This window comes from Callospermophilus lateralis, chromosome 12, assembly GCF_048772815.1.
Source record: "Callospermophilus lateralis isolate mCalLat2 chromosome 12, mCalLat2.hap1, whole genome shotgun sequence".
NCBI classification, from domain to species: Eukaryota; Metazoa; Chordata; class Mammalia; order Rodentia; family Sciuridae; genus Callospermophilus; species Callospermophilus lateralis.
In genome coordinates, this window is record NC_135316.1 from 29,520,335 (window position 1) to 29,543,866 (window position 23,532).

General features: G+C 35.0%; 1 protein-coding gene across 1 annotated transcript in view; it reads right to left on the reverse strand.

Moving 5' to 3' along the window:
• Mipep (mitochondrial intermediate peptidase) overlaps positions 1–23,532 on the reverse strand; it is a 144,998-nt gene that overhangs the window by 108,166 nt on the left and 13,300 nt on the right. The window contains exons 6-10 of the mRNA XM_076871930.2: positions 18,505–18,687; positions 17,568–17,724; positions 12,037–12,085; positions 10,230–10,290; positions 6,773–6,825 (exon numbers count right to left, since the gene is read on the reverse strand). Coding sequence (XP_076728045.2) covers positions 6,773–6,825; positions 10,230–10,290; positions 12,037–12,085; positions 17,568–17,724; positions 18,505–18,687 — 503 coding nt within the window. The remainder of the gene's footprint in view (positions 1–6,772; positions 6,826–10,229; positions 10,291–12,036; positions 12,086–17,567; positions 17,725–18,504; positions 18,688–23,532) is intronic.

Consider the following 23,532-nt stretch of genomic DNA (forward strand, 5'->3'; position numbering starts at 1 on the left):
AATGAAGAAGACCTTTTCCTCCTTCCATTTCATAAAGAACCCCCCATGGTCAAGTTGGTTTTATCTTGATTTGTCAACCTAGAAGCAAGAACATTGCTTCTGCCAAACTTCCTGGTAATCGTGGAATAATAATCCTTAGGGGTGCAGATTAGCTGCAGATATCACTGGAAATCAAGGCTGAACAAAGATAGTGTAATTCCATCACCACTATGGAGAATAAAGTGAATCAGTAGGCCTGACTGGAGAAAGGATAATAATAGCACACAGAAGTGGCACCAGGTGACAGCATCCCAACCATAGTCGCTAGAAACAAGTCTTACGACAGCAGTGAGACTTCTACCTGTAGCTATCCCCCCATTTAGAGCTGCTGAAATGTTGGGAGCCAGTGTCTAGGTCTACCCCCCCCACCACCACCATCCCCGGGGAAGTGAGGAAATAAATCCTGGTGAGAAGGCACAAGTGGAAACTGTAGAAAGAAAAACAGGCAGGATTTTTCTTCCCAAAAGCCTTGGGGAAAAAAGATGATGGAAGCTCAGAGCTCTTGCCTAAAGCTTTTCCAATGCTCAGAGGTTCATTACAGAATGAAAGAGATGGCCTGCCAGAGGATATTTAAGGGCCAGGCAAAATGCACACTTGAAAAGAGCAGAGAATGTGAAAATATTGTCCTCAGACCCCTCCTCTCTTCTGGCTCAGAACAGGAGCAATCATCACCCACTTCTCCCGCCAGAAAACTTCTCAGGATCAACTAGGTCTCATAAACACTAGTGAGAAGCCAAAGGGGGGAATGATGCGGAACTGGATGCTTTCACATTGCTGATAACAACATGTAATTTACTTTCTAGCTGAGTGAATCTATGAGTGTCCCTGCCAAAAACAGGAAACATTTAACATACAGTCTTTAGATATACCATCCAGGTTACAGAAATGGTAGCATGTGAGCAACCAATGAAATGACACCACAAAGAAGCAACCAGATAGGGCTGGGGCTGTAGCTCAGTGGTAGAACACTTGCCTAGCACCTGTGGGGCACTGGGTTCGATCCTCATCATCATATAAAAATAAATAAGTAAAATAAAGTGTCCACCTACAACTAAAAATTAAAAAAGAAAGAAAAAAAGAAACAACCAGATAAATCCAGAAGGTTCTTATAAGACAAACACATGGTCTCTTCAACAATTGCTTCATAATATGGATGCAGCAGACATGAGATATGGAAAATTGTTATTGAGCAAGAGACAGAAAAACCAAGTGAAATGTATAGGCCTTGTCTGGATCTGAATTCCAACAAGCTAACTGGAGGGGAAAGGAAAAAGAAAAAGCAGATTTAATGCTGCTATAATTTGGATCTTGAATGTCCCCCCAAAAGGCATGTGTTAAAGTGTTGGTCTTGACCCATGGTGCTATTGGGAAGTGGGAGAACCTTTAGGAGATGGGGCCTAGTGGAAGGAAGTTTAGTCACTGGGGGATGTCCTTGAAATGGACACTGGGACCCTGACCCCTTCTTGTCTCTCTCTTTCTTCCCAGCTGACATGAGGTGAGCAACTTTCTCTACCACATGTTCCTCACCATGAAGTGTTGCTCTGCCACAGGCCCCAAATCAGCAAGGCCAATGGATCATGGACTTAAGCTTCTAAAACTGTGAACAAAAACAAAAACAAAAAACCTTTCCAATGTATAATAAGTTGATTAAGGTATTTTGTTATAACAGAAATCTAATATAGATACTATCAAGGAAGTATGACTAAAGTCTAGATATTAGATAGTGACAACAAACTGCTATTGGTACTAGGTAATAATGGCATTGGAGTTATGTAAGATGTTCATGTTTTTTAGAGATATATGATAAATACATAAGAGGAGGATAACTGGAGTGCTAAGATTACTTTAAAATATTCAGTAACAAGCAAAGAAGTAAAGCCATGAGGGAAAGGAGTAAAGAATGCCAAAAGATAAGAGAAATAAAAGGGAAAAAGGGATACATGAAGCAAATCTAGCAAATCTTGATAATCATTGAATCCAAGAGAAGAACATATAGGAGTTAATCATGTCATTCTACTGTTATTTTGTAAGTTTTCATAATAAAGGTTAATTTTTAACTTTAAATCCATGGAGGTCCCTACATCTATGCAAACAAATAAAGATATAATTTCACATACCAATCAGAAGTCCTTCTGTGAGAGCCCAGTGTTTTCTGAATAATTTAAAACACAAAACACCCCTATTTTCATTATATAAATGTTCTTAAGATTTTGAGATTATACCTTAACAAGGAATAGACAATATTGAATTCCACTTCCCAATGGCATCTTAATGTAAAATAGCAGCAAAATAAATAAAATATGATTCACTGAAACTCATTATTGCAGAAAAGAGCCAAGACCCCAAAGGATTAAAAACAAAACCCAAACACTGCACAGGTACATTAAACAACTCTAAAATGATGACCTCTGGGGGTAGAGGCAAGGATAAGATCAACATTTCTTAATGAACACTTTTTAATGTTGTTTTAATTTTTTTAAATCATATGAATATATTATTTATTCCAAAACAAAATTTAATTTCAAATAAAATCATGTATACTTTTCATAGCTGAAAGAATTAATTTTGCCTTCCCGTAAGAATTTAACACTAAAACTTAAAAAAAGAAAACAATGAGTTGCTCTTTTTAAGATATACCTATGGTTCTTTATCCAGTATTTTCTCAGATCAATCTTTGGTTGGTTTAAAAAATATTGATTTCTCCTCTTACTTCTAAATAGGTTCTTTTCTTCTTTGGAGAGACATTTAGGAAACGGAAATAAATCTGGAGTGTTTGACATAAAAGCAAGAAAAATAGTCCCTGGCATTTAGCTTGAAGAAAAGTTCCAATCAAGGAAAGGCCCCTTCTAGTTTTCATTTTGTGTCCACCCACATATTTATGTCTTTATCTAAAATTCTATGAATTTATCAAGGATTTAAAAATCTTTTCTTTGTTCCATTCCTCTAACCTCAACCCAAATTATTATATTTTCCCCTTCTTTCTCATCTATTACCTATGCTTCTCTTCCCACTCTAATCAATCAAGATTATTAAAACCTCAAACCCAAATACCATCATTTATTCCCGGTAAGCTACTTAAAATAGATGTTTAAAAAACCCCAATCTCACAATCCCTTCTGAAGCATTTCTGCATCCCTTTTCCTGAGTTAATAGCCAAGTAAATGAACTAGTATGAAATGTTAGTTAAAATAAGTTAAAGCCCCACGTGGCCATCAGGCAGGTAGGCACACTCAGCAAGATTTTGCAGATGAGGAAGAAACACTAGGAAGGAAAATCTGATTGCTCACCAAACACAGATTCTGTCTGTGAGACAAGGGGTCTGACTAGAGAAGAGAGTTTAGTTTAGCTGAGGAAAGGTTTGGAGGAAGACAACTGGTGGGGAAAAAAAAAATCAAAATGGCAGGCTAGAGCCAACCTGGATACTTGCCATCCTGGAAATTCTTCTAGGGGATGGTCCACTTCATGGGATCCTCTCTAAGTATTCTCTAAAATCTTTTAAAGGTCAGTGCCACCTTTAAAACACTCATCTTTCAAAAAATTTTAGAGAATCAATACGAATTGTTGAATGCTTGAGAAATGAGGATATACACCTTTTTATTTGTTGTTAAAAGAAAAGCATGACCAGATCATTTAAGACCCTGAACGAGAGCTCCAATTTTATTTTGAATGCAGTGGTGACCCCTCAACCTGGAAGAGGAAATTGATCAACAGCAGAAAGCCATTCTGCTAGATGGATGCAGGGCACTTCCACCCTGGATACTGTGATGCTGGGAAGCACAGACAACACGGTCTTCTCTCTTTTAGTATTCATTCTTAATCTGTCATCAAAAGCTCTCTGAAGAGCATTCTAAAATTCATGTGAAATGTTCACTATACTTTTGACGAGTATTTTTTTAAAAAGGGAGATCTGCCCTCTCCTTTAAAAGGAGTCGGAGAGTACCTAAAAAGCATCGTAGAGTAGATCACTTCTTAGAAGAGAGTCCACAAATAGACAATTCCATATAATAATATTATGTATCTACTAACAATACTAACATCTCCTTAAGCCTGACCCATGAAGTCAGGCAACTATAATCAGTTTTAGAAATAACCCTGCTGAAAGGCTGAGAGAGTAAAGATCATGTGGCCCCTTAAATGGTGGCCAGGATTTGCTATTCCTTCTAGCTTCTAGGAATGTGTTCCTGGCCACAGGAATAGCTGTCTCTGGTATTTCCACTCTTTCTAATGGAGAACTTGGCAAAAAGACCATGTCTCTGTGGCATGTTGAGGAGTGAGAGCTCTATAACTACTGGGGGATCAGGGATCTGTAAGTCCCGACTCTAGAGTTGGTCAGCAACAGAAAGACTTCTCAATATTGTATTTTTAGCAGAAATGGAGAAGACATTACTATCCTTTATTTGATAGCTTTTGCTTAAAACCACATCAAACTTCTGAGGGATCTCAGATGCCTAATTAATAAATATGCTTTAAACTTCTATTGATTATATCTTTCCAAATCTTTGAATATTCATGTGAAATTTCCACAGAACCATCATTCAGGCATGTTATACTTACAGAATATAGTTAAAGGACAAAAATACCACTTTAAGGCTAAGGCGTTAATTAAAATGATCAGGGGTGGGGAACATGATATGGAAGTAATACCACACACAAACCACGATAGCAAAAATCAGAACCAAATACATTCAATTTGCATTATTTCTCAATATCAAAAATCAAATCAAATACTTTAAAAATGGAAAACATTAATAAGTAAGTGTTAGTATACCTTTATGCCACATTTTTAACAGAGTAAGCAATAAGATTAAATCTTTCTTTAAAAGAATTTTAGAAGAAAAATTATATTTTCATGAGCAGGGTCTGAAGTTTTTAACCAAAAAAAAAAGAGCCACTTTGAAATAATATCATATGTTAAGCCATAATATACTATAAATCCCTGTTTATCATGGCTAAATTATTATACTGAATTTGAGATACATGTGCAAAAAAAAAATAGCTGATCAAATATTATTACCTAAAGGTTTGGTGTTAATTATGCTTTATCAATGGTTTTGTGAACAGTAATGAATAAAGGTCAAAGACAAGAAAATGAATTATCTGATGTAGAATTATCTTAGGACATCTCATCCTGCTGATGTAGAAGAGGTCATATAAAGTAATTTTTTTCTGCTATTTCAACAAATGACAAAAGAAATAATTAAAAATTATAGTCTAATTTTAGAAAGGTTCCTTCTACCCTTTACTTGATGCTTAATAATGCATAGGAATAAGAATATTTTAAAGCTTACACCAAATAAATACATCATCAAGATACACCTATGTTTTAGTAAGGAGAAAGACAAAAAAAACATATTTTATTCTATTACTCAAATAAATCATAACCTTAGTCAAATTACCTACATCAAAAATTATCTAGGTGCCCTTCAACAGATGAATGGATGAAGAAAATGTGGTATATATATATTTGATGGAATATACTCAGTTTTAAAGAAGAATGAAATTAGGGCATTTGCCAGTAAATGGATAGAATTGGAGAATATCGTGGTAAGCGAAATAAACCAATCCCAAAGGTCAAATGTTTTCTCTAATATGAGGATGCTAATCCACAATAAGGTGGGCAGGGAAAAATAATTACTTTAGATTAGGTAGAGAAGGGTGAAGGGATGGGAGGGGTTATGGGGATATAAAGAATAATAGAATGAAACAGACTTTACTACCTTATGTACATATATGACTGCATGACCAATGTGATTCTACAACATGTACAATGAGAAAAATGAGAAATTATACCCCATTTATACATCAAAGTACATAAATGCACTCTACTGTCATGTATAACTAATTAAAACAAATAAAAAATATTTTAAGTAAAATGCAAAAAAAAAAAAAGATTTATAAGAGAAAAATGTAAACAAAATGTTAAAGGGTAGGATTCTGAGATTTTTTTCCAAAAAAAAATCCCTCTGGGCATATAAAATTGCTGGGGACATACATTTTCCAATGGGTTAATTTTAAACAGATCTCTATATTCTTGGGTTATAAGTAAATATACAAATGAAAGAAATAGAATATGTTTAGGGAAAAAAGATATATCTAATACTTTAACAAAGAAAGACAATATAGAAGCTAGAAGACTGCTTTGATCAACTTGTTTCCTAAAATTTTTAGTTCATTTATATCCCTCTGAATGTGCCAAAAACATGTTGACAAAATATTCTAATAAAAATGAGAAAACATATGGAAATCACATAGGAATGAGGAAGTACTGCTTTGTTCCCTCAATGGTTCAACAAACATTTGCTGAGCACCTACCCTGGACCAGCAAGGGGAGACAGTAAGGGTTCTAGCAAAGTCCCAGCATTTAAATGCCCATAGTCTAGGAAGAGAACCAGGAACCTATGCACAGGAAAGGTTGGAGAGAAGACAGATGCTGGATGCTGTGGGAAGATATTTCAAAGTTTTAAAGAAGGAAATGACACAAGCAACGTAAGAATGAACCAGTGGGGGGGAGGTAAAGCATGATCCTATGACACAGCACAACTTTGCAATCCAGATTTTAAAAATTTGTGGGCAGAAGTGTACCTACCAACAGAGGGGATGGGTTTGAGGGGAAACACATGTGTAAGGTGGGCACCTGAGTGCATGACAGTAGCTGCATAATTAATGTGCAAAGTTCTCAGTAAATATTACTTTCCTTTTTCCTTCTTACATGTGTATTTCTTGGAAAACTTACCTCTCTGCACGAATCACACCACTGTAGTAGGGGGGATCCCAAGGCATCAGTTCCTACAATCAAATAATTCATAGTGATGAAGATATTGACAGTTTCAAATTTTTTATTGGTAATGTAGCCAAACTTATAACACGTAAACCAGTTACTGTAAATCAGCCTGCTTAAAGAATGTAAGTCAGTTAATGTATATCAGAAAAATTTTATAAAAACCCTAAAAATTCATAGCCTGGAGGAATTTGGCTTCTCCTAATTCAATGGATAAAGAAGACCTAATCCTAGAATTTGGGATAAAGATAAACAAGTGTAATTCTGAAGTGTAAACTAAAGCCAGGTGCCGTGGTACATGCCTGTAGTACCAACTACTCTGGAGGCCGAGGTGGGGAGTTCAAGGCCAGCCCAGGCAACATAGGGAAACCCCATCTCAAAATGAATACATTACTTTACTAAAAAATGTAAACCAAAGACAACTTTAACAAATTAAATGAGCTGTGAAGAAAATTTCACAAAATGTAACCCAGGTATTAATCTTTAAAAACGTACTGCACTATGATTAAAATACTAAAGATTAGATTAGGCTTCTTTCTAAATGTAAGCATGAAGATTAGGGCAGATCCCAAAACTGAAAGCAATAATTTACAATGTAAGTGGGTAGAATTAACTCTAATCTTAGCAAAGAAAATTTGTCATAAAGAAATATCACAATAATACTTGTTTTTGACAAATGGTTAAAAAAAAAAAAAAAAAGGAAAGCTTGAACATTTGAATAGATCATCCTCCCTACAAGGTGTCCAGGTGGCAAAAAGACTGGTGAAGAGCCTAGACTGTGAAGTCAGACCGTCAGGTTCAAGTTTTCAATCCACACCAAACTGAAAACTGCATAAGGCCAGCAACTTTGTTTGTATGATTCTCTATTGTATCCTGGCACTCTGGACAGTGCCTGGTACATGGTAGTCACTCAAAAAATATTTGTTGAATGAACCAACAACACATCCCAAATAGGACTGCTAAATGCACTTAGATTATTAAATACAATGTCTGGCATAAATACAGGCTGTTTTTCTTGTCAACATCACCCTCTAAAATTTAAGGTCAGCATTATCTCCTCAAATAATGAGGTTTTCTTTTCCATGTTACATGATCACAAGCTACCTACCATGCCATATGTATGTGGCTGGCACATAAACAATAAAGTACATCAAGAGTAAGCTAAACAAAAGTAAACATAAAAGGCACATGGGTACCACACAGGTATTAGACAAGAATAAAGAACGCTAAACTCAACTTAAAGGGGTAGTAGGAGATGAGACCTAAAAGATAAACAGGCCTGAATCCTGAAGGGCCTGGTGGAAGACACAAAGAAATTGGAAGGGAAATCTAAGAATGGTAAGGAGTTATTGAAGAATTTTAAATAAAAGAGTGACAAGAGCAGATCTGCTTTTAGAAAAAAATACCTCTTAGGTGAGAATCTATTCACTTATTCATATTTCAAATAAGTGTTGGCACCTACTCTCTGCTAACACTGGGCTGGGCACATTGCTAAACAGTCTGAATCTGGTATGGTTTTGAAGGGAGCAAGAATAAAAGGCTAGAAAACCAATTAAGCAACTACAATTATGATGTGAGTGACAAATAATAATGATCCAACTAAGGCTGTGGCAATAGGCAAAGGGAAGCAAGAACCCATTTCCATCTTTGGGCATGTTCTTGAGATAGCAGAATGTGTAAGAACTAATAAGTGAGGATGTGAACTACCCTGGAGGATTTGTTAAAATTCATCTCATGGGGCTTGCTCCAGGCTCTCTGACTCAATGGGTCTGATAAGGGGCTGGAGAATTTATATTTCTACCAAATCTCCAAGTGATGTTTCTGGTCCAGAGACCACATTTTGGAAACCACTGATCTACAGGAAGTGGAGGTGCTGACTAGGGCAGCAGGGTGAGTGGTGGCAACATTCACCAGAACAGAAACTCATAAGGAGAGTGGGCACCTCACAAATATCTGCAGAATAATATATAATAGTTAATAAACTGCACAAAAATGCCTAGGAAGAATAGTTTAAAGTCATATCAGGTTTTATTGAATTTGCTTCTGGCAACTCATTTTTTCTGTTTCCATATTCACCAAACCATATTCTGATCTCTTATCTGGTTTCTTAAGTAGACCTATCCACCAAGCCAAAGAGTGCAGATAACCAATACTAGTAATTTTGCTAAATATGGTTCCTATCATAAATTAACAGATTAACATACTACTCTAATCCCATCAAATCCAGCAATTTAAAATCTGTTTCACAGTGGCTGTATCTGAGAAGCTGGCATTTAGTTTCTAAATATGCAAGGCCCTGTACCCTAAATTATTCCTGTGGTAGTAGCTGCTATTGAATCAAGAATTACCAACAGCAGCACCTATGAAAGAAGGTGTTATGGTTTTGGTATCCTCCAAAAGCTCACATGTGAAACAATGCAAGAAGGTTCAGAGGAGAAATGATTAGCTTGCAAGAGTCTTAATCCAATCAGTGATTTAATTCCCTGATAGGGATTAATTGAGTAGTAACTGAAGTGAAGGGTATGGCTGAAGGAGATGGCAATTGGGGTATAGCTTTGGGGTATATATTTTGTATCTTGAGTGTGGAGACTCTCTCTCTGTGCTTCCTGATTACTATGTGAGCTGCCTCCCTCTGCCACACTCTTCTGCCATGATATTCTGCCTCACCTCAAGCCCCAAGGAATGGAACTGGCCTTCTATGGACTAAGACCTCTGAAACCATGAGCTCTCAAATGAACTTTTCTTCATTTACAATTGTGCTGGTCAGGTCGCTTAGTCACAGTAGTAAAAAAGATTAAAACAGAAAGGCATATATAACTCCAGAAATCTTGACGAGGCTCTAAACTAAATGGGAACAAGGGTCCTGACATTTGGAATCCCATCACTTTCAGAGCATCTCCATCACTTGGGCAGCATGCTGGTTGTAATGACCCTTACTCTACAGTATAAGGTCATACAATCATGTGCTTTATATTGAAAACAATGTATGTTTTTAGAAAGGGATATACTTTGTCAGTTAACACTGATCTACTTAACTGAGCACCATAAATTAGCAAACAAATAAGTGAGCATGTAAACATCAGTATTAATGTCGATGGTTAAAATTACCAACTGCTAGATTGAGTCTTCACTGAGTCTCATTAAAGGATGCTTCAAATTGAGAAGCCAACTTTCTGTAGAATAAAAGCAGCCCTGGCATGAATGCTCATAATGTTAGTGCACATACACACATACACATACACACACTCAAATTTCTGGATCAAATATTTCAATACCTTTAATCGCCAAACCAAGCATCAAAAACAAAACAACATAGACCTCCAGCATATCACAAGAAAGTTCTAGAATCAAGAGAGAATCATTTCAGTTGATAGCCTACTCATAATAAAAATATTCCAAAATATTTACTTACAGAATTTTGAGGATTTAGCTTCATTTTCATCTGTCGCATCATCTCAAAATCTTTTATAGTTCTGTAAAACAGGTTTATCATTATTTATTAGGACAAAACTTTAATAATTATGAAAGAACTAACTTTCCAATATTCATGATAAAATTAGATATAATCTATGAACAAATGTAAACTAGTATTAATCCAAATTTTACTAAAGTATTAGAAGAGACAAGACTGCATAAATTAGTATATCATTTCAATTCCTATCTTAAAAAAAGCATTATACAGATATGCCTATCTTAAAAAGCATTATTAAAATCAAAATTTTTACTCCAAAAATAGTACTTTAAAAAGCACTATTAAAAAAAAGTGCTTTAAAATCTTGCTTTAAAAAGGTAAGAAACTTACACAATATTCTCTATAAAAGAATATTAATATAGATAATTAAGATTTCTGTTCATAATTTTTTCCCTATAGAAATACACAAGTTTGGCAATAATTCAACAAGTCTTTAATATTTATAAAATATAAATTTTTCATTAGAATTAACTCCTATATAACTATAAAATTATATAGATATGTTAGCTGAAATACTACCTATAAACACATATAAGTGGAGAAAGAACACTGCACCACTTAACCATCACAGCAAAGTACAATAAATTGGGTTGGTTTTGTTTTGAAGCACTGGGGATTGAACCCACAAGTGTTCTATCCCTGAGATGCATCTACTTCCCCAGCTCAATTTTATAAATTGTTTGTTATTTTGAAACTGTCTGGTTTGCATTAAAATTGAGCAATTAGGAATGTTTTTTAAAATGTTTAAAAAATATATTTTAAAATTTAAGACTAGGTCTCGGTACATTGCCCGGACTAGCATCTAACTTGCAATCCCCCTGTCTCAACCCCCAAGTAGCTGGGATTACAGGTGTGTGCCACACCAAGCTAAACAGAATTAATTCTTAAATAATTGCCTAACATTCCCTCCTCAAAAACCCAATGGTTCACTGGTATTAAGAAGATTTTAGAATTGATAAATGTAAACCAAATTAGAAAGCAATATGTTCCAAAACATGACCATCTAATCCAAAACAGAAATTTGAGCTAACAAAGAATGTGTTGTAATAGTCAAAAAAGGCTACTGAAATTTTAGAAAGCATTAAAAGAAAGAAAAGAGATGACCTGGCCCTCTTTTACAAACCACATGTGCCCCTTTCTGGAACCCTAGCTATTTAAGGGCAGTCATATTTTACCCCTCCGCTAGAACTAGAAGAGCATCAATCAAAGGCAAGGACAAAGGCATAATGAAAGAACTGGGCAGGAAAGTCAGCATTGTAACAAAAGAACCCAACCAAACAGAGGGAAATATTTTAGCTTGATGTACAAAACATTGAGGCAGAGCCACTCTTAAAATTCACAAAATGCCAAACAGATTAATCCACCACATCTGTGAATTTCTTGTACTTAGCTGGAAAGATGAGAAATGATACTTTACATGCTTGTTATAAAATTAACTCTACAGGTTAAAATAAATACATTCAAGAAGGCTTTGGGAACATTTTTAAATTACACACAAATAATGGGTTGCTAAAGACAATGGATTAATGACGGTGGACCACCTAAATTGTCAAGATTGGCACTTTAAGAAAACCACCGTATTCTTTCAAAGTAGATCTTCACAGTGAATATGTCTTGCTGAGTGGTCTGCATAGCTAATATTCCAACATACTCTTAACAGGTCACTTCTTAATTTATTTTATATATTAAGTTCTCTATTTAAAAAACTATATAACATTTAACACTAAATAGCAGAAGAAAAACTAACCTTTCACAAAGTTTGTCAGATAGTTTCTCAAGGAACTGCATGACAGTCTCTAAAAATAAAATCCAAAGAAAACAGTTTCAATTATGAGAAGTAACATGAACATACCTGAGAAAATTATATTGTGATAATCATAATCTACATACAACTCCCTTAAAGTGGTGATTTTCAAACTGAAGCAGGGTTGCTAACCTGTTATATAATAAACATTTATAGATAATCTCTTTTCTAATTAATCAGAAAAATAAATTAAACTAGCATAGTAAGCCAGGCATGATGGTACATTATCCTGTAATACCAACCCCTCTAGAGGCTGAGGCTGGAGGATTACAGGTTCAAAGCCAATTGCAGGTTCAGCAACTAAGCGAGACTCTAAGCATCTTAGCCAGACCCTGTCTCAAAATAAAAAATAAAAAGGAGTGGGGATGACTCAGTGGTTAAGTGCTCCCCAGTACAAAACACACAAATAAACAAATAAAACCCTGGCATAGTAAGAATCTAAATCCTTAGGTTATACCCCAAACTTAAAATTGTCAGTGAAAGGCTAAAAGAAAACATTCAAAATTTCAATGTGATTCTATCTATATGGATAAGAGAAAAAAATTATATCTTAGGCATGTCCAATTTTTTCCTAAGTTTTAAAGAGATAGCTAGACAGGTTTGTTCATAAAAAGAAGTAGTATACTTTTGAAATATGATTTGCTAAAAATTAAATTTTAAAAATCGTGAAATATGGGCTGGGGTTATAGCTCAGTAGTAGAGCGCTTGCTTCACATGCATGGGGCCCTGGGTTTGGTCCCCAGCACCACATAAAAATAAACAAATAAAAATGAAGATATTGTGTCCATCTACAACTAAAAAAAAATTTTTTTAAAAATCATGAAGTATGATTTACTGAAAATTGAAAGAAAATTAAAATATTCACTATTCTTATTTTTATAAACAAGTATAGAATAATCTATTTGAGGTAATACCAAAATAAGATAAAGCAAAACTATAACATTAAATATTTTAAGGTCTAACAGAATTTTTTAAGTGTATATTAAAATACTGTGTCCTTATAATTTATAAATCTATAAAAGTAATATAATAAAATTGCCATTATTTCCCACAAAAGGAAATGTTTTATGTGTATTTTTTCATTTGGCACTTTTTGCCACTGACTGTGTATAGAGCTTTCATGTGTATTTTAGTTTACCACAAACATTGTTTTTATATGTTCCAGATGATCTTTTATATGGTTTTAAGTTTCTTGCCCTCTCTTCAATTTAAGTTATCTCCTTTCTGAGTGAAAAGTCTAAGGAAAGAATGGAGGTTAACCTAAACCATGAAGCCATAGGGCTTCTTGCCACTGTCAATACTTAACAAGTCTTGGATAGATTAATTTTGAAGATACTGCTTCATATTTCATATTAGTGGTATTAGCAATTACAGAAAGAAAAAAGAAAATTGTTATGTATTCGAAAATGAAATCTCACTTAAGAATATCATACCAGCTACCATTTAGGACTATTTATAAATAAATCACGGTGTATACTTTTTATTTCTTTTTTTTTTAAGAGAAAGAGAGAGTGAGAGAGAGAGAGAGAGAATTTTTTTAATATTTATTTTTTAGTTTTCGGTGGACACAATATCTTCATTTATGTGATGCTGAGGATCGAACCCAGCGCCCCGCACATGCCAGGTGAGCGTGCTACCGCTTGACCTACACCCCCAGCCCCTACTTTTTATTTCTTGACAACCATATTTTGCTACATTTACCCACTTAATTTTTCTGGTCATAATAATCTGCCTCAAAGAATCTATCTAGAGCTGGGTGTGGGGATACACGCCTATAAACTTTAGTAACTCAAGAGGCTGAGGCAAAATTCAAAGTTTGAGGCCAAGCTAAACAACTTAGCAAGACCCTAAACAATTTTTCAAGACCCTGTCTCAAAATCAAAACTAAAAAGGGCTGGAGATGTAGCTCAGTGTAAACCACCCCTGAATTCAATCTCTGCTACAAAAAAAAAAAAAAAAAGGATCTGTAAAAATTGTCATATTAAAAGGACTAAATTTGAAACTCCTAAAAATAAATGCCTCACTCGCTGCAGTTATTTCCTAATTCACCCATCACATGAATGTCCATCTTACCCTCATTTACCCTTTTCTCTGCCATCCTTATACCTGTGAAGACTCCCATCTCTTCCCTGTGCACCTCCTTCATGAGATCTCAACTGCCACCTAAGCATCTGACAAACTTACTGACTCCATAAAGTCCTATGGCACTGTTTTGTCTATACTAATCATTTGGCAGTAAAGCTCTGCCAACCTGTACTATTAATATCTACTTTTACATGTATACACCTGGGCTCATTATTAACCAATTATAAGTACCCTCAAGGATACAGGTCACAGCCTATCTATGTAACTGTATTCATAGAGTCTCACTCCAAAATACCACCACCACACCAACCACTCAGTGAACAAGGTGATTTGTCAGCATTGATATATGGCTGAGGTTGCTGCAGTTCCAGTGAGCTCTAATCCATAGCACTTGAGCTAATGACAGTCCCTAGTCCTCTCTTCCTACTTGATCTTCCCACAGCATTACAGTCAACTCACTCCCTTCTTAAGACTTTCTTTTTCATGGCCTCCAGGAGCACATGCTCTATTTGCTTTCCTTCCTTCTCACTAATATACTCCCTTGGCACAATAATTCATATAAAGATTCAAATGTACATTTCTAGCTCAGAACACTCTCAACTCCATGTTTGAATATCTAACTTCCTACTCAGCTTTGCCACTTGAATGCCAACTTCTATCTCAAATTTAACTTAAACCAAAACAAGGTTTTGGCCTTCCTATCTCAGTTAATAGTAACTCACTCTCTTTCCATTTGCTTAAGTCAAAACCTTTGGCTCTCACATCAAAATACTCTATAGCCAGGAACTAGAATTATATTAAGTGAAATAAGCCAAACTCAGAAGGTCAGGTGCCATTACATTTTCTCTTATATGTGGAAGTGAAAGAGGAAAAGGGAAAAGAAGTGAGGTGGGGGTAACTCATGAAGATCAAAGGGAGATCAGAAGAGGGAAAGGACCATGGGGTAGAAAGAGGGAAAGAGGGGTAAGTGCTAGGGAGTGATACTGGCCATATTATATTGTTATATTGTGTGCATGTATGAATATGTAACAATAAATTCCACAATTATATACAACCATAATGCACCAAAAAAAAATTGGAAAGAAGGAAAAAAATACTCTATATCTAACTCTGACCCCATCTTTACCAGCTGCACTGCTCCCAATCTGATCAAGATGCATCATTTCTTATTATGATTATTGCAAAATCGTTTCCAAATGTCATTCCGTCACTCCCACCCCATTGCACTTTCTTGACATCAGCAGCACATGACTTATCACTAGATATGTCAGATCATTTCATTTCTCACCCAATGCCTGCAATGTCTTTTCGTTTCACTTAAGTCAAGGCCCCACTTCATGCAGACCTCCCTGCCAACACCTCTGTTTTCACCTCTTTCCATCCTCCCCTTCCTCCACTCCATTTTGCCCTTTGTACTTTTCCTCAAACATGTCAGTCATTTTGTCTCAAAAGTTTGGTACTTGCTCATGCTTCTGCTCAGAACCTTCTCTCTAGATGGCAACAGAATCTTTCTTGCACCCCTTTTGGGTCTACACTCACACATCATATTCTCAGCAAGCCCTTTCAGATAACAATTGTATGTGAAACTGTAATGCTGCCCCCCACACATACTCGACCCACTTACTGAGTTCTTAACTGTATTCCCTTCTAAGAATGCCAATTTCCTATACTGTTTTCTACACTGACCCATTTCCAGTGCCTAGAATGATATCTGACATATAGTAGGCACTAAGTGAAAACTTCTTGAGTCAATGAATAAAAACAGACTGGCTTTCAAGAAGCCTATGGAGGTAACTTTATAGAATATGTGTTTAGGTTCTAGCTCTGCCATGTTTTAGCAAAATATCCTAAACTTATATTCTTTATCTGTGGATAGGATGCCTACTTCACAAAACCTTAGAAAAATTAAATGTGATAATGTCAGAATAAGCTCTGAATAATAGTCCAAATACTATATTTTATAATTATATAAAAATAAAAATTAGTATTATAATCAAAGTGATAATAACAGTGACTATAGGAATAACACAAAATTTAAAAATATACATATAATGAATGATGTACATATGAGCCTATTTAGGAGCTAAATTATATGAAACAAATTTTAACTGCTTGGCTGATGGTATAACTCAATGGTAGAGTAATTGCCTAGCATGGGCAAGGTCCATCCTCAGCCCTGAAAAAAAAAATTGTATGCACATAAAGGTTTCAAGGACAAAAGAGCTCAAGGAAAGTAAAAAAGTTTAACAGGCTTCATGAAAGAGGTGGATTGGATGCTGAGCACTGAAAAACAAAGTATGAGCAAAGTCACCCAGACCCAAATGAGTGTGACATGCCTATGGACTCACAAAAAGCCTTAAACAGGTCAAGGGAAAATAGATATGTATGAAAGAGTGGAAAACAAAATTGGATAGGTTTAAAAGAATTTAGGGAACACATGAACATGATTAAGAAAGAAGGGATAAACATGTAAGAAAGAAAAATAGCATAGAATTATGGATGTGATCTTCCCCCTAAAGAGTTTGCTTTCGTTGCCTGCATCCAGATGCATCTCCTCCTCCCTTTCAACCTGCACCAAGTCTTATAACTTTGACCTCCAAAATTCATCTTGAATCTAAACAGCTGCACCATTTCACCCACCTAATCCTGATTCACTGCCTAAATCAAAGCTGAGATTTAAAAAATGTCTTTGAAAAGACTTATTTTATATATATATATGTATGTATATATATATATATATTATGATCATTGTATAACATTTTCTCTTAAACATGATGAATCATAAAGGATTCAACATAGCACGAGGTAAGTTTATTGTAAACTCAAGGATAGACGCTATCCCTTAACCCCACCTAGCATAAACCTTCCCATGCAGTACTATTCTCTATGAAAGGTAGATTTGTGGGACTATGTGTTTTTATATTTATAGTTAACTTTGACCTTAGTAAAAATATTAATCTTCCATCCTCTCACCCTAATTCTAACCAATTTGCTTATGTCAAATATAGAAATTAATTGAATTAGAATGAAAAGAATGTAAACTATCATCAAATGAAACTTTGGATTTGATTTACTCCCATTTCATGCATGAAATAAATAACCTTAGCTGAAAAGAACATATACCAAATTATTAGCTCTATTTAAAGATCATTCCCATCAAAAGATGTCAAAAATCCAATAAATGGTTATCTGAGTGTATTCAAAACAAAACACTCATTTATAGCTGTTTAAAATCAGAAGTTTGGGACTGGGGAGATAGCTCAGTGGTAGGTACCTGCTTAGCATATGTGAGTACTGAGCTATATCATTTATACATACATATATATATCAGAAGTTCATTTTCATTTAAAACCCCATTTTGTCCTTAAAAGGTGAATAAATAGGCTTACCTGGCTTTTGAGCTATTGTTCCTTGGAGAGCCCTGTGGGAAAATGTAGAATAGCCTACTAACTTTGCCAGGAGGTCTCTGTTGCTTAGCAATTCTTCTAAATATTTCAATTGACTGGCATTGGGATAAAGAAAAATCCTATAAGCAGCTTCTCGAACCTATATTTAAAAAGTGCAAGATATAAAAATCCACAACATAAAGTCCTATGCAACAATAACATAGTCCTAATCTCACCACTTTATCTATAATCATCACTTTCAAAATTAAATACTGATTTATACAAGGTGAATAAAGTTTTCAGAGCAATAAAATAGTATGGGTCACAACAGAATACTCGACTGGAGCTACAGCTAGGGTCTGGTGGGACAAACTTTGACCCAGTGCTATTTCTCTATACATAAAGCATCTTTAATCAGGTAAAGACTTCATGCATTAAAAATCTCAGCAGTCTATAAAGTCAGTCATTGTTGTTTTTTATCATCTTCTAAAACAAAGGAATTTTTTAAGTCAGGCATGGTGGTGCACACCTGTAACCCCAGCAGCTCAAAAGGCTAAGGCAGGAGGATCGTGAGTTCAAAGCCAGCCTCAGCAACTTACTCGGCCTTAAGCAATTCAGTGAGACCCTGTCTCTGAATAAAATTTTAAAAAGTGCTGGGGAAGTGGCTCAGTAGTTAAGTTCCCCTGAATTCAATCTCTGGTACCACCACCGCCCCCCAAAAAAAAGAAGAAGGAAATTTTTTATGAGACATGAAAAATTAAATCATTTTCATTATTCAAAGCATTTACAGAATTAATGATCCCATTAGTTAAAAGTTTAAAACTTAGTAACATAAAGAATTTTAATTTATCACCAAATTTTTGGTTAAAACAGCAGCAACATACATTGTTTAGTATGTCTAGATGGGACCTAAACAATAAAGAGAATGAAAAATACATACCAAGTCATTTGGTGCTTCTGCATGCAGACCATCGACTACCACATGATCCCCATCACGTACAAAGTTATGACGAATGTGGTCTGGTAAGAGATGCTTCTCAATCTTGCTGGGAAAGTTGGTTCCCATGAGAAATTTACTACTCAAATCCAAAATTTTAACATTAAGGTCCACTGCTCTTTTACGCTACATGTGGGAGGAGTAAAAGTTATTTAAGAGTATTTTTAATTAATATTTCACAATTAATTTAATAGACAATATATAAAGGTAGGAAATCAACACATATCTAGCTGATAAAGAACATTTAATATCTTGATGTTGATTCAATGTTTATAGCAGCACAATTCACAATAACTAGAATGTGGAACCAACCTCAATGCCCTTCAATAGATGAATGGATTTTAAAAATGTGGCATTTATACACAATGGAATATTACTCAGCACTAAAAAATAACAAGATCATGGCATTTGCAGGCAAATGGATGGCATTAGAGCAGATTATGCTAAGTGAAGTTAGTCAATCCCTAAAAAACAAATGCCGAATGTCTTCTCTGATATGAGGGGGGTGACTCAAAATGGGATAGGGAGGAAGAGCATGAGAAGAACACTACCACTAAATAGGGAAGAGAGGTGGGAGTGAAAAAGAGGGAGAAGGGGAGTTGCACTGAAGATGGAAGGAGAACCTCATTGTTATACAGAATACATATATGATATTGTGATGAGAAAAAGAAAAAAAAGTGTGTCACATTAGATTGGATAGAGAGAAAGGATGGGAGAGGAGGGGAGGAGTAGGGGGAATAGGAAGGGCAGCAGAATAGAATAGACAATATGATTGATGTATGTACATTCCATGTATGTATTATATGTCAAAATACATTCTGCTGTCATGTATGATTAAAAAAAAAATAAAAATAAATTGTATGGTTAAAAAAAATAGGATCAGAATAGTCAGAGTACTTCTACTTTCCTTGGCAACACTTTGACCTCATTAACACCAATGTATTACAACATGAAATAAAAATATCATGCAATTGATTTATGACAATGTTTCTGGACACCGAATATTTGAGTTGAGAGGCATAAGTAAGAAAACATTTTTATTATGTCTGAATGCATTAAAATATGTCCTACAGATGTTTTTGTACATAAAAACAAATTTAAAGAGTAAAATCATCAATTAAAAAAATATATCTTGATGTTGATTAATTATTTAAGATCTCAATAAAAAATTATCTTTGATTTTATAATGTTTGTATATTTTAAGAGTTTTACAACTTCTAGAGTTCTATTTTATGTCTAATGCAATTATGTTACCAATCCTTGAAATTAATAATGTGAAAAACAGAATCCTCCTCTGTCCCCCAACCCCACCCAAAAAAAGCCTTCCTTAAGTGAGCCAGAGAATAGAGTGCTGGTTAATATCTGTTCAATAGGGGCACTTACAAAGTATTTTTAGACTAAGAAAAACTAATATTTAAAGGGCAGAACTAGAAAATATATTTACTCTTAAAAGATTAGAATAAAGGGCAGAGGGAAAGGGAAGTAAGAGAGTATTTCACAGAAGAGTAGAGAACACACACAAGAGGAAAGCCCGCTTTAAAAGTTCTGATTTGGGGGCTGGGGCTGTAGCTCACTTGGCAGAGTGCTTGCCTAGCACAAGTGAGGCACTAGTTTAGAATAAAATAAAATAAAACCATTCTGTCCATCTACAAAAAATTTAAAAAAAAATAAAAGTTCTGATTTTGCATACTCTTGGGCTGCTGTAGAACAATAGAAATAAAGCCATTAGACTGAGGCCTCACACAGCAGGGCAGTGTCCTCTGCTCTGTGCAAATGCACCCAGCACGTGGCACATGGTCCCTGTACCTGCCAGGCCCTCAGATTGTCAGTGGTGAGGATGTGGATGGTACCAACAGAACCATAGAAGTTTTATCTTGTAGCCACAGCTTTATGAAACACAATCTCCTGAGGAAATGTGCATTATTGAAGGAGTTGCCACAAATGTTTTCAGATGAAAGATAAACTACAGTTCACATAATTAGTCAGGTCTACTAGAGGACAAGGTATGGATTTCCAGTTATTTGTAACTAGAGAACCAGATGGGCTTCTAAACTAGGCTCATGAGGGGGCTTCAGGTCAATTATCTGCAAATCTTTCTAGGAAGGGGGCAATAGCTATTAATAGATTCTAAAATCTATTAATCTTCTAATAGCTATTAATAGATTCTAAGGTAAATATTTTATACCTTAAAAAGTGATTAAGCAGTACTAATTGTTTAAAAACTTAAATACTTAAGATGCAGATGTATGTTTGATAAAAAGCTGAAAAAAAATTAACTCTGTAATAATAACACAAAGTTTTCAATATAGAAAATTCAAAACTTTGTGAGAAACATAAGTTTTCAGAGATCCAATGGCTTTTTGGCTCAGATTTCTTTGCCTGTTTTGTTTCTGGTATGGCCATGTATCACCACCTAATGGTAACTAGTAGAATAACTGAAAAGACAAACGATGTCTAGAAACTACATTGTAGTTCAAAAATTTTCCCCAAAGCTTTCACTATAAAAATACTAAAATGTGATAAAATTAATAATTTCAAATATTTGTATCACCTAGTAAAAGGAAAAATAAACACTGAGTTCATGTTCTGATTTCAACAATCTGCTAGACATACCATTTCTTTGTTCTGTGGCAATTAAATATGCAATACTTTGAAATCTCTAAAAATTCTATGAACTTGTTATTAAATAACTGTAAAAAATACACTTACATTCACTTTACTATATTCATGAGGTCTTAAAATAAAATTTAAACAAAATTGTCAGGTTCAGAGGTGAACATCTAAAGTCTTAGCTACTTGGGAGGCTGAAGCAGGAGGATCACTTGAGCCCAGGAGTGGGAGGGCAGCCTAGGTAACACAATGAGATCCCCATCTCAAAGAAAGAAAGAAAAAAAAAGACTGTAAAGAATGTAGGCCTTTATATTTGTAGATTATGTCGGGGTTTACTTCATGCTCTCTCTTCTAAAACATGTAACGTGTTCCTTATACCCTATCCTTGTGGGGCACCTTTGAGAACAAACATGGAAGTTGTAACAAAATTTAGCAGATTTACTTTTCTTACATCTCTAATGCTGATGGGTTCCCCGGGGAATTAGTTACTAGGAAAGAGTAATATACTGTAAGGACACATGTTAGATAAAGCAGCAATGTTTATATTGCTCAAACAGAACACATATGATTTGTCAACAAGTTACAGAAAGCATTTTTATAAAGATTATATAAAATATTATAATTATCCATAAAGATCTCTACTAGTGATATTCCTTCTGAAGATATCAAATTCAATTAATGTTAACTAGCATTACAATGATTCATGACTCAGTGATTTGATATTTCACTAAGTCTAAAATTGTTACACATTAAAAAATATGATGTATGCTCTCAGTCTTTGATAAGCCTTAGAGATAAGTGATGCAACAGTAACAACTTAAATAAAAGGCAGATAAATGCCTATATTCAATAAGGATACATGCCATATGAGTGAAGCAAGTAAAATGAGTTAAGATGAATACAAAATTCCACCTGGGGAACTGATACACAGACCATATGTCCTGAAGATGAATGTCCAGGGGATTTTAGCCAGGCAAACCTGGCAAGGAGGAGGACATACCCCACACCACACAAACACACAGACGGAAGACAGGTGTGATGAGCTGCAATGGAGCACTAAACAAAGGAAAGCACTGAGAGATTCTCGGTGGGAGAATCTAACAAATTGATGCTTTAAGAAAGATTCTTAATGTTCAGATGCAGATTAGACAGAGCAACAGCGTGCCTACAGGAGTCTGTATGACTTTACATAATAGCATCCCACAACCTCTAGGTTCACCAGTTTTTTATCAATAAAACGGAAATAATGGTACCACTCTCAAAGTTATCAGGAAGATATGATGTGAAACATATGCTTTAATATAGCAAAGCTCAGGTGATGTAAATTATAATGACAATTAGGAAGATAAAGCCTTTGTAGGCCAGTGCAATTATCTAGTCAATAGTCAAGGTAATTTGACTTGATTACTAATTAAGATATGAGAGTACTAGAATGGGAAAAAATGTAAACTGCCTCTGAAACTTTCTTCCAAGTGAGTCAGAGAATATGGTATATATCACCAGTATAGAAAAGTACTAATAAATAACTGGTCTGGAGAGGGGCAAAGGTGTTTACTTTATGAATTTATAGTAGAACCCATTGACCTTGTGACCTCATGGGAAAGCACATCCCAGCTCAGGGTCAGACCAAGAGTCAGGTGCAAAATCCTTGAAATTACATAAAAACGCCAGACGTGTGTGGACCCACTAATATTCAAACCCAGTGCCTATCAAAATGACAGAATTTATTGTATATTATATACAATCATCCCTCAGCATCTACAAGGGATAGGTTCCAAGATACTCCCCTTCCCTCCACCAATACCAAAGTCCACAGATGCTCAAGACCTTTATATAAAATGGTATTATTATATTTGCATAGAACCTATGTATATTTTTCCATTTACTTTAAACCATCTCTGTTACCTAATACAATGTAAATGCCATGTTAAGTAGTTACACACTGAATTTTTGGGGGGACTAGTGACAAAAAAAAGTCTATACATGTCAGTATAGATGAAATTATTTCTCTGAATATTTCCCATCTGTAGTTAGTTAAATCCAGATGTGGAACCCATGAATATGGAGGGCTATGGTATATCCTCAAGACTGCCATTTACTTTCAAAGACATCCTGATAAACTAATCTGTTCCTAAGTAAATGGTTTAATTATACTATATTTATTTGGAAAAACATTGTTACCTTTAAAGAAAAAAATGCAGCACTCAGTTTCTTAGGATGTCATGTTCTAGAAAGAGCAGTGGCCAGGAAGAGAAGTCCTGGGAACTAAGGATAAGAACTTGAACAAATCACTTTGTCCTGTTTCCACATCTGTAAAACAAGAGGTCTGGACAATGTATCAAGCCCTTCATTCCAGTGTAA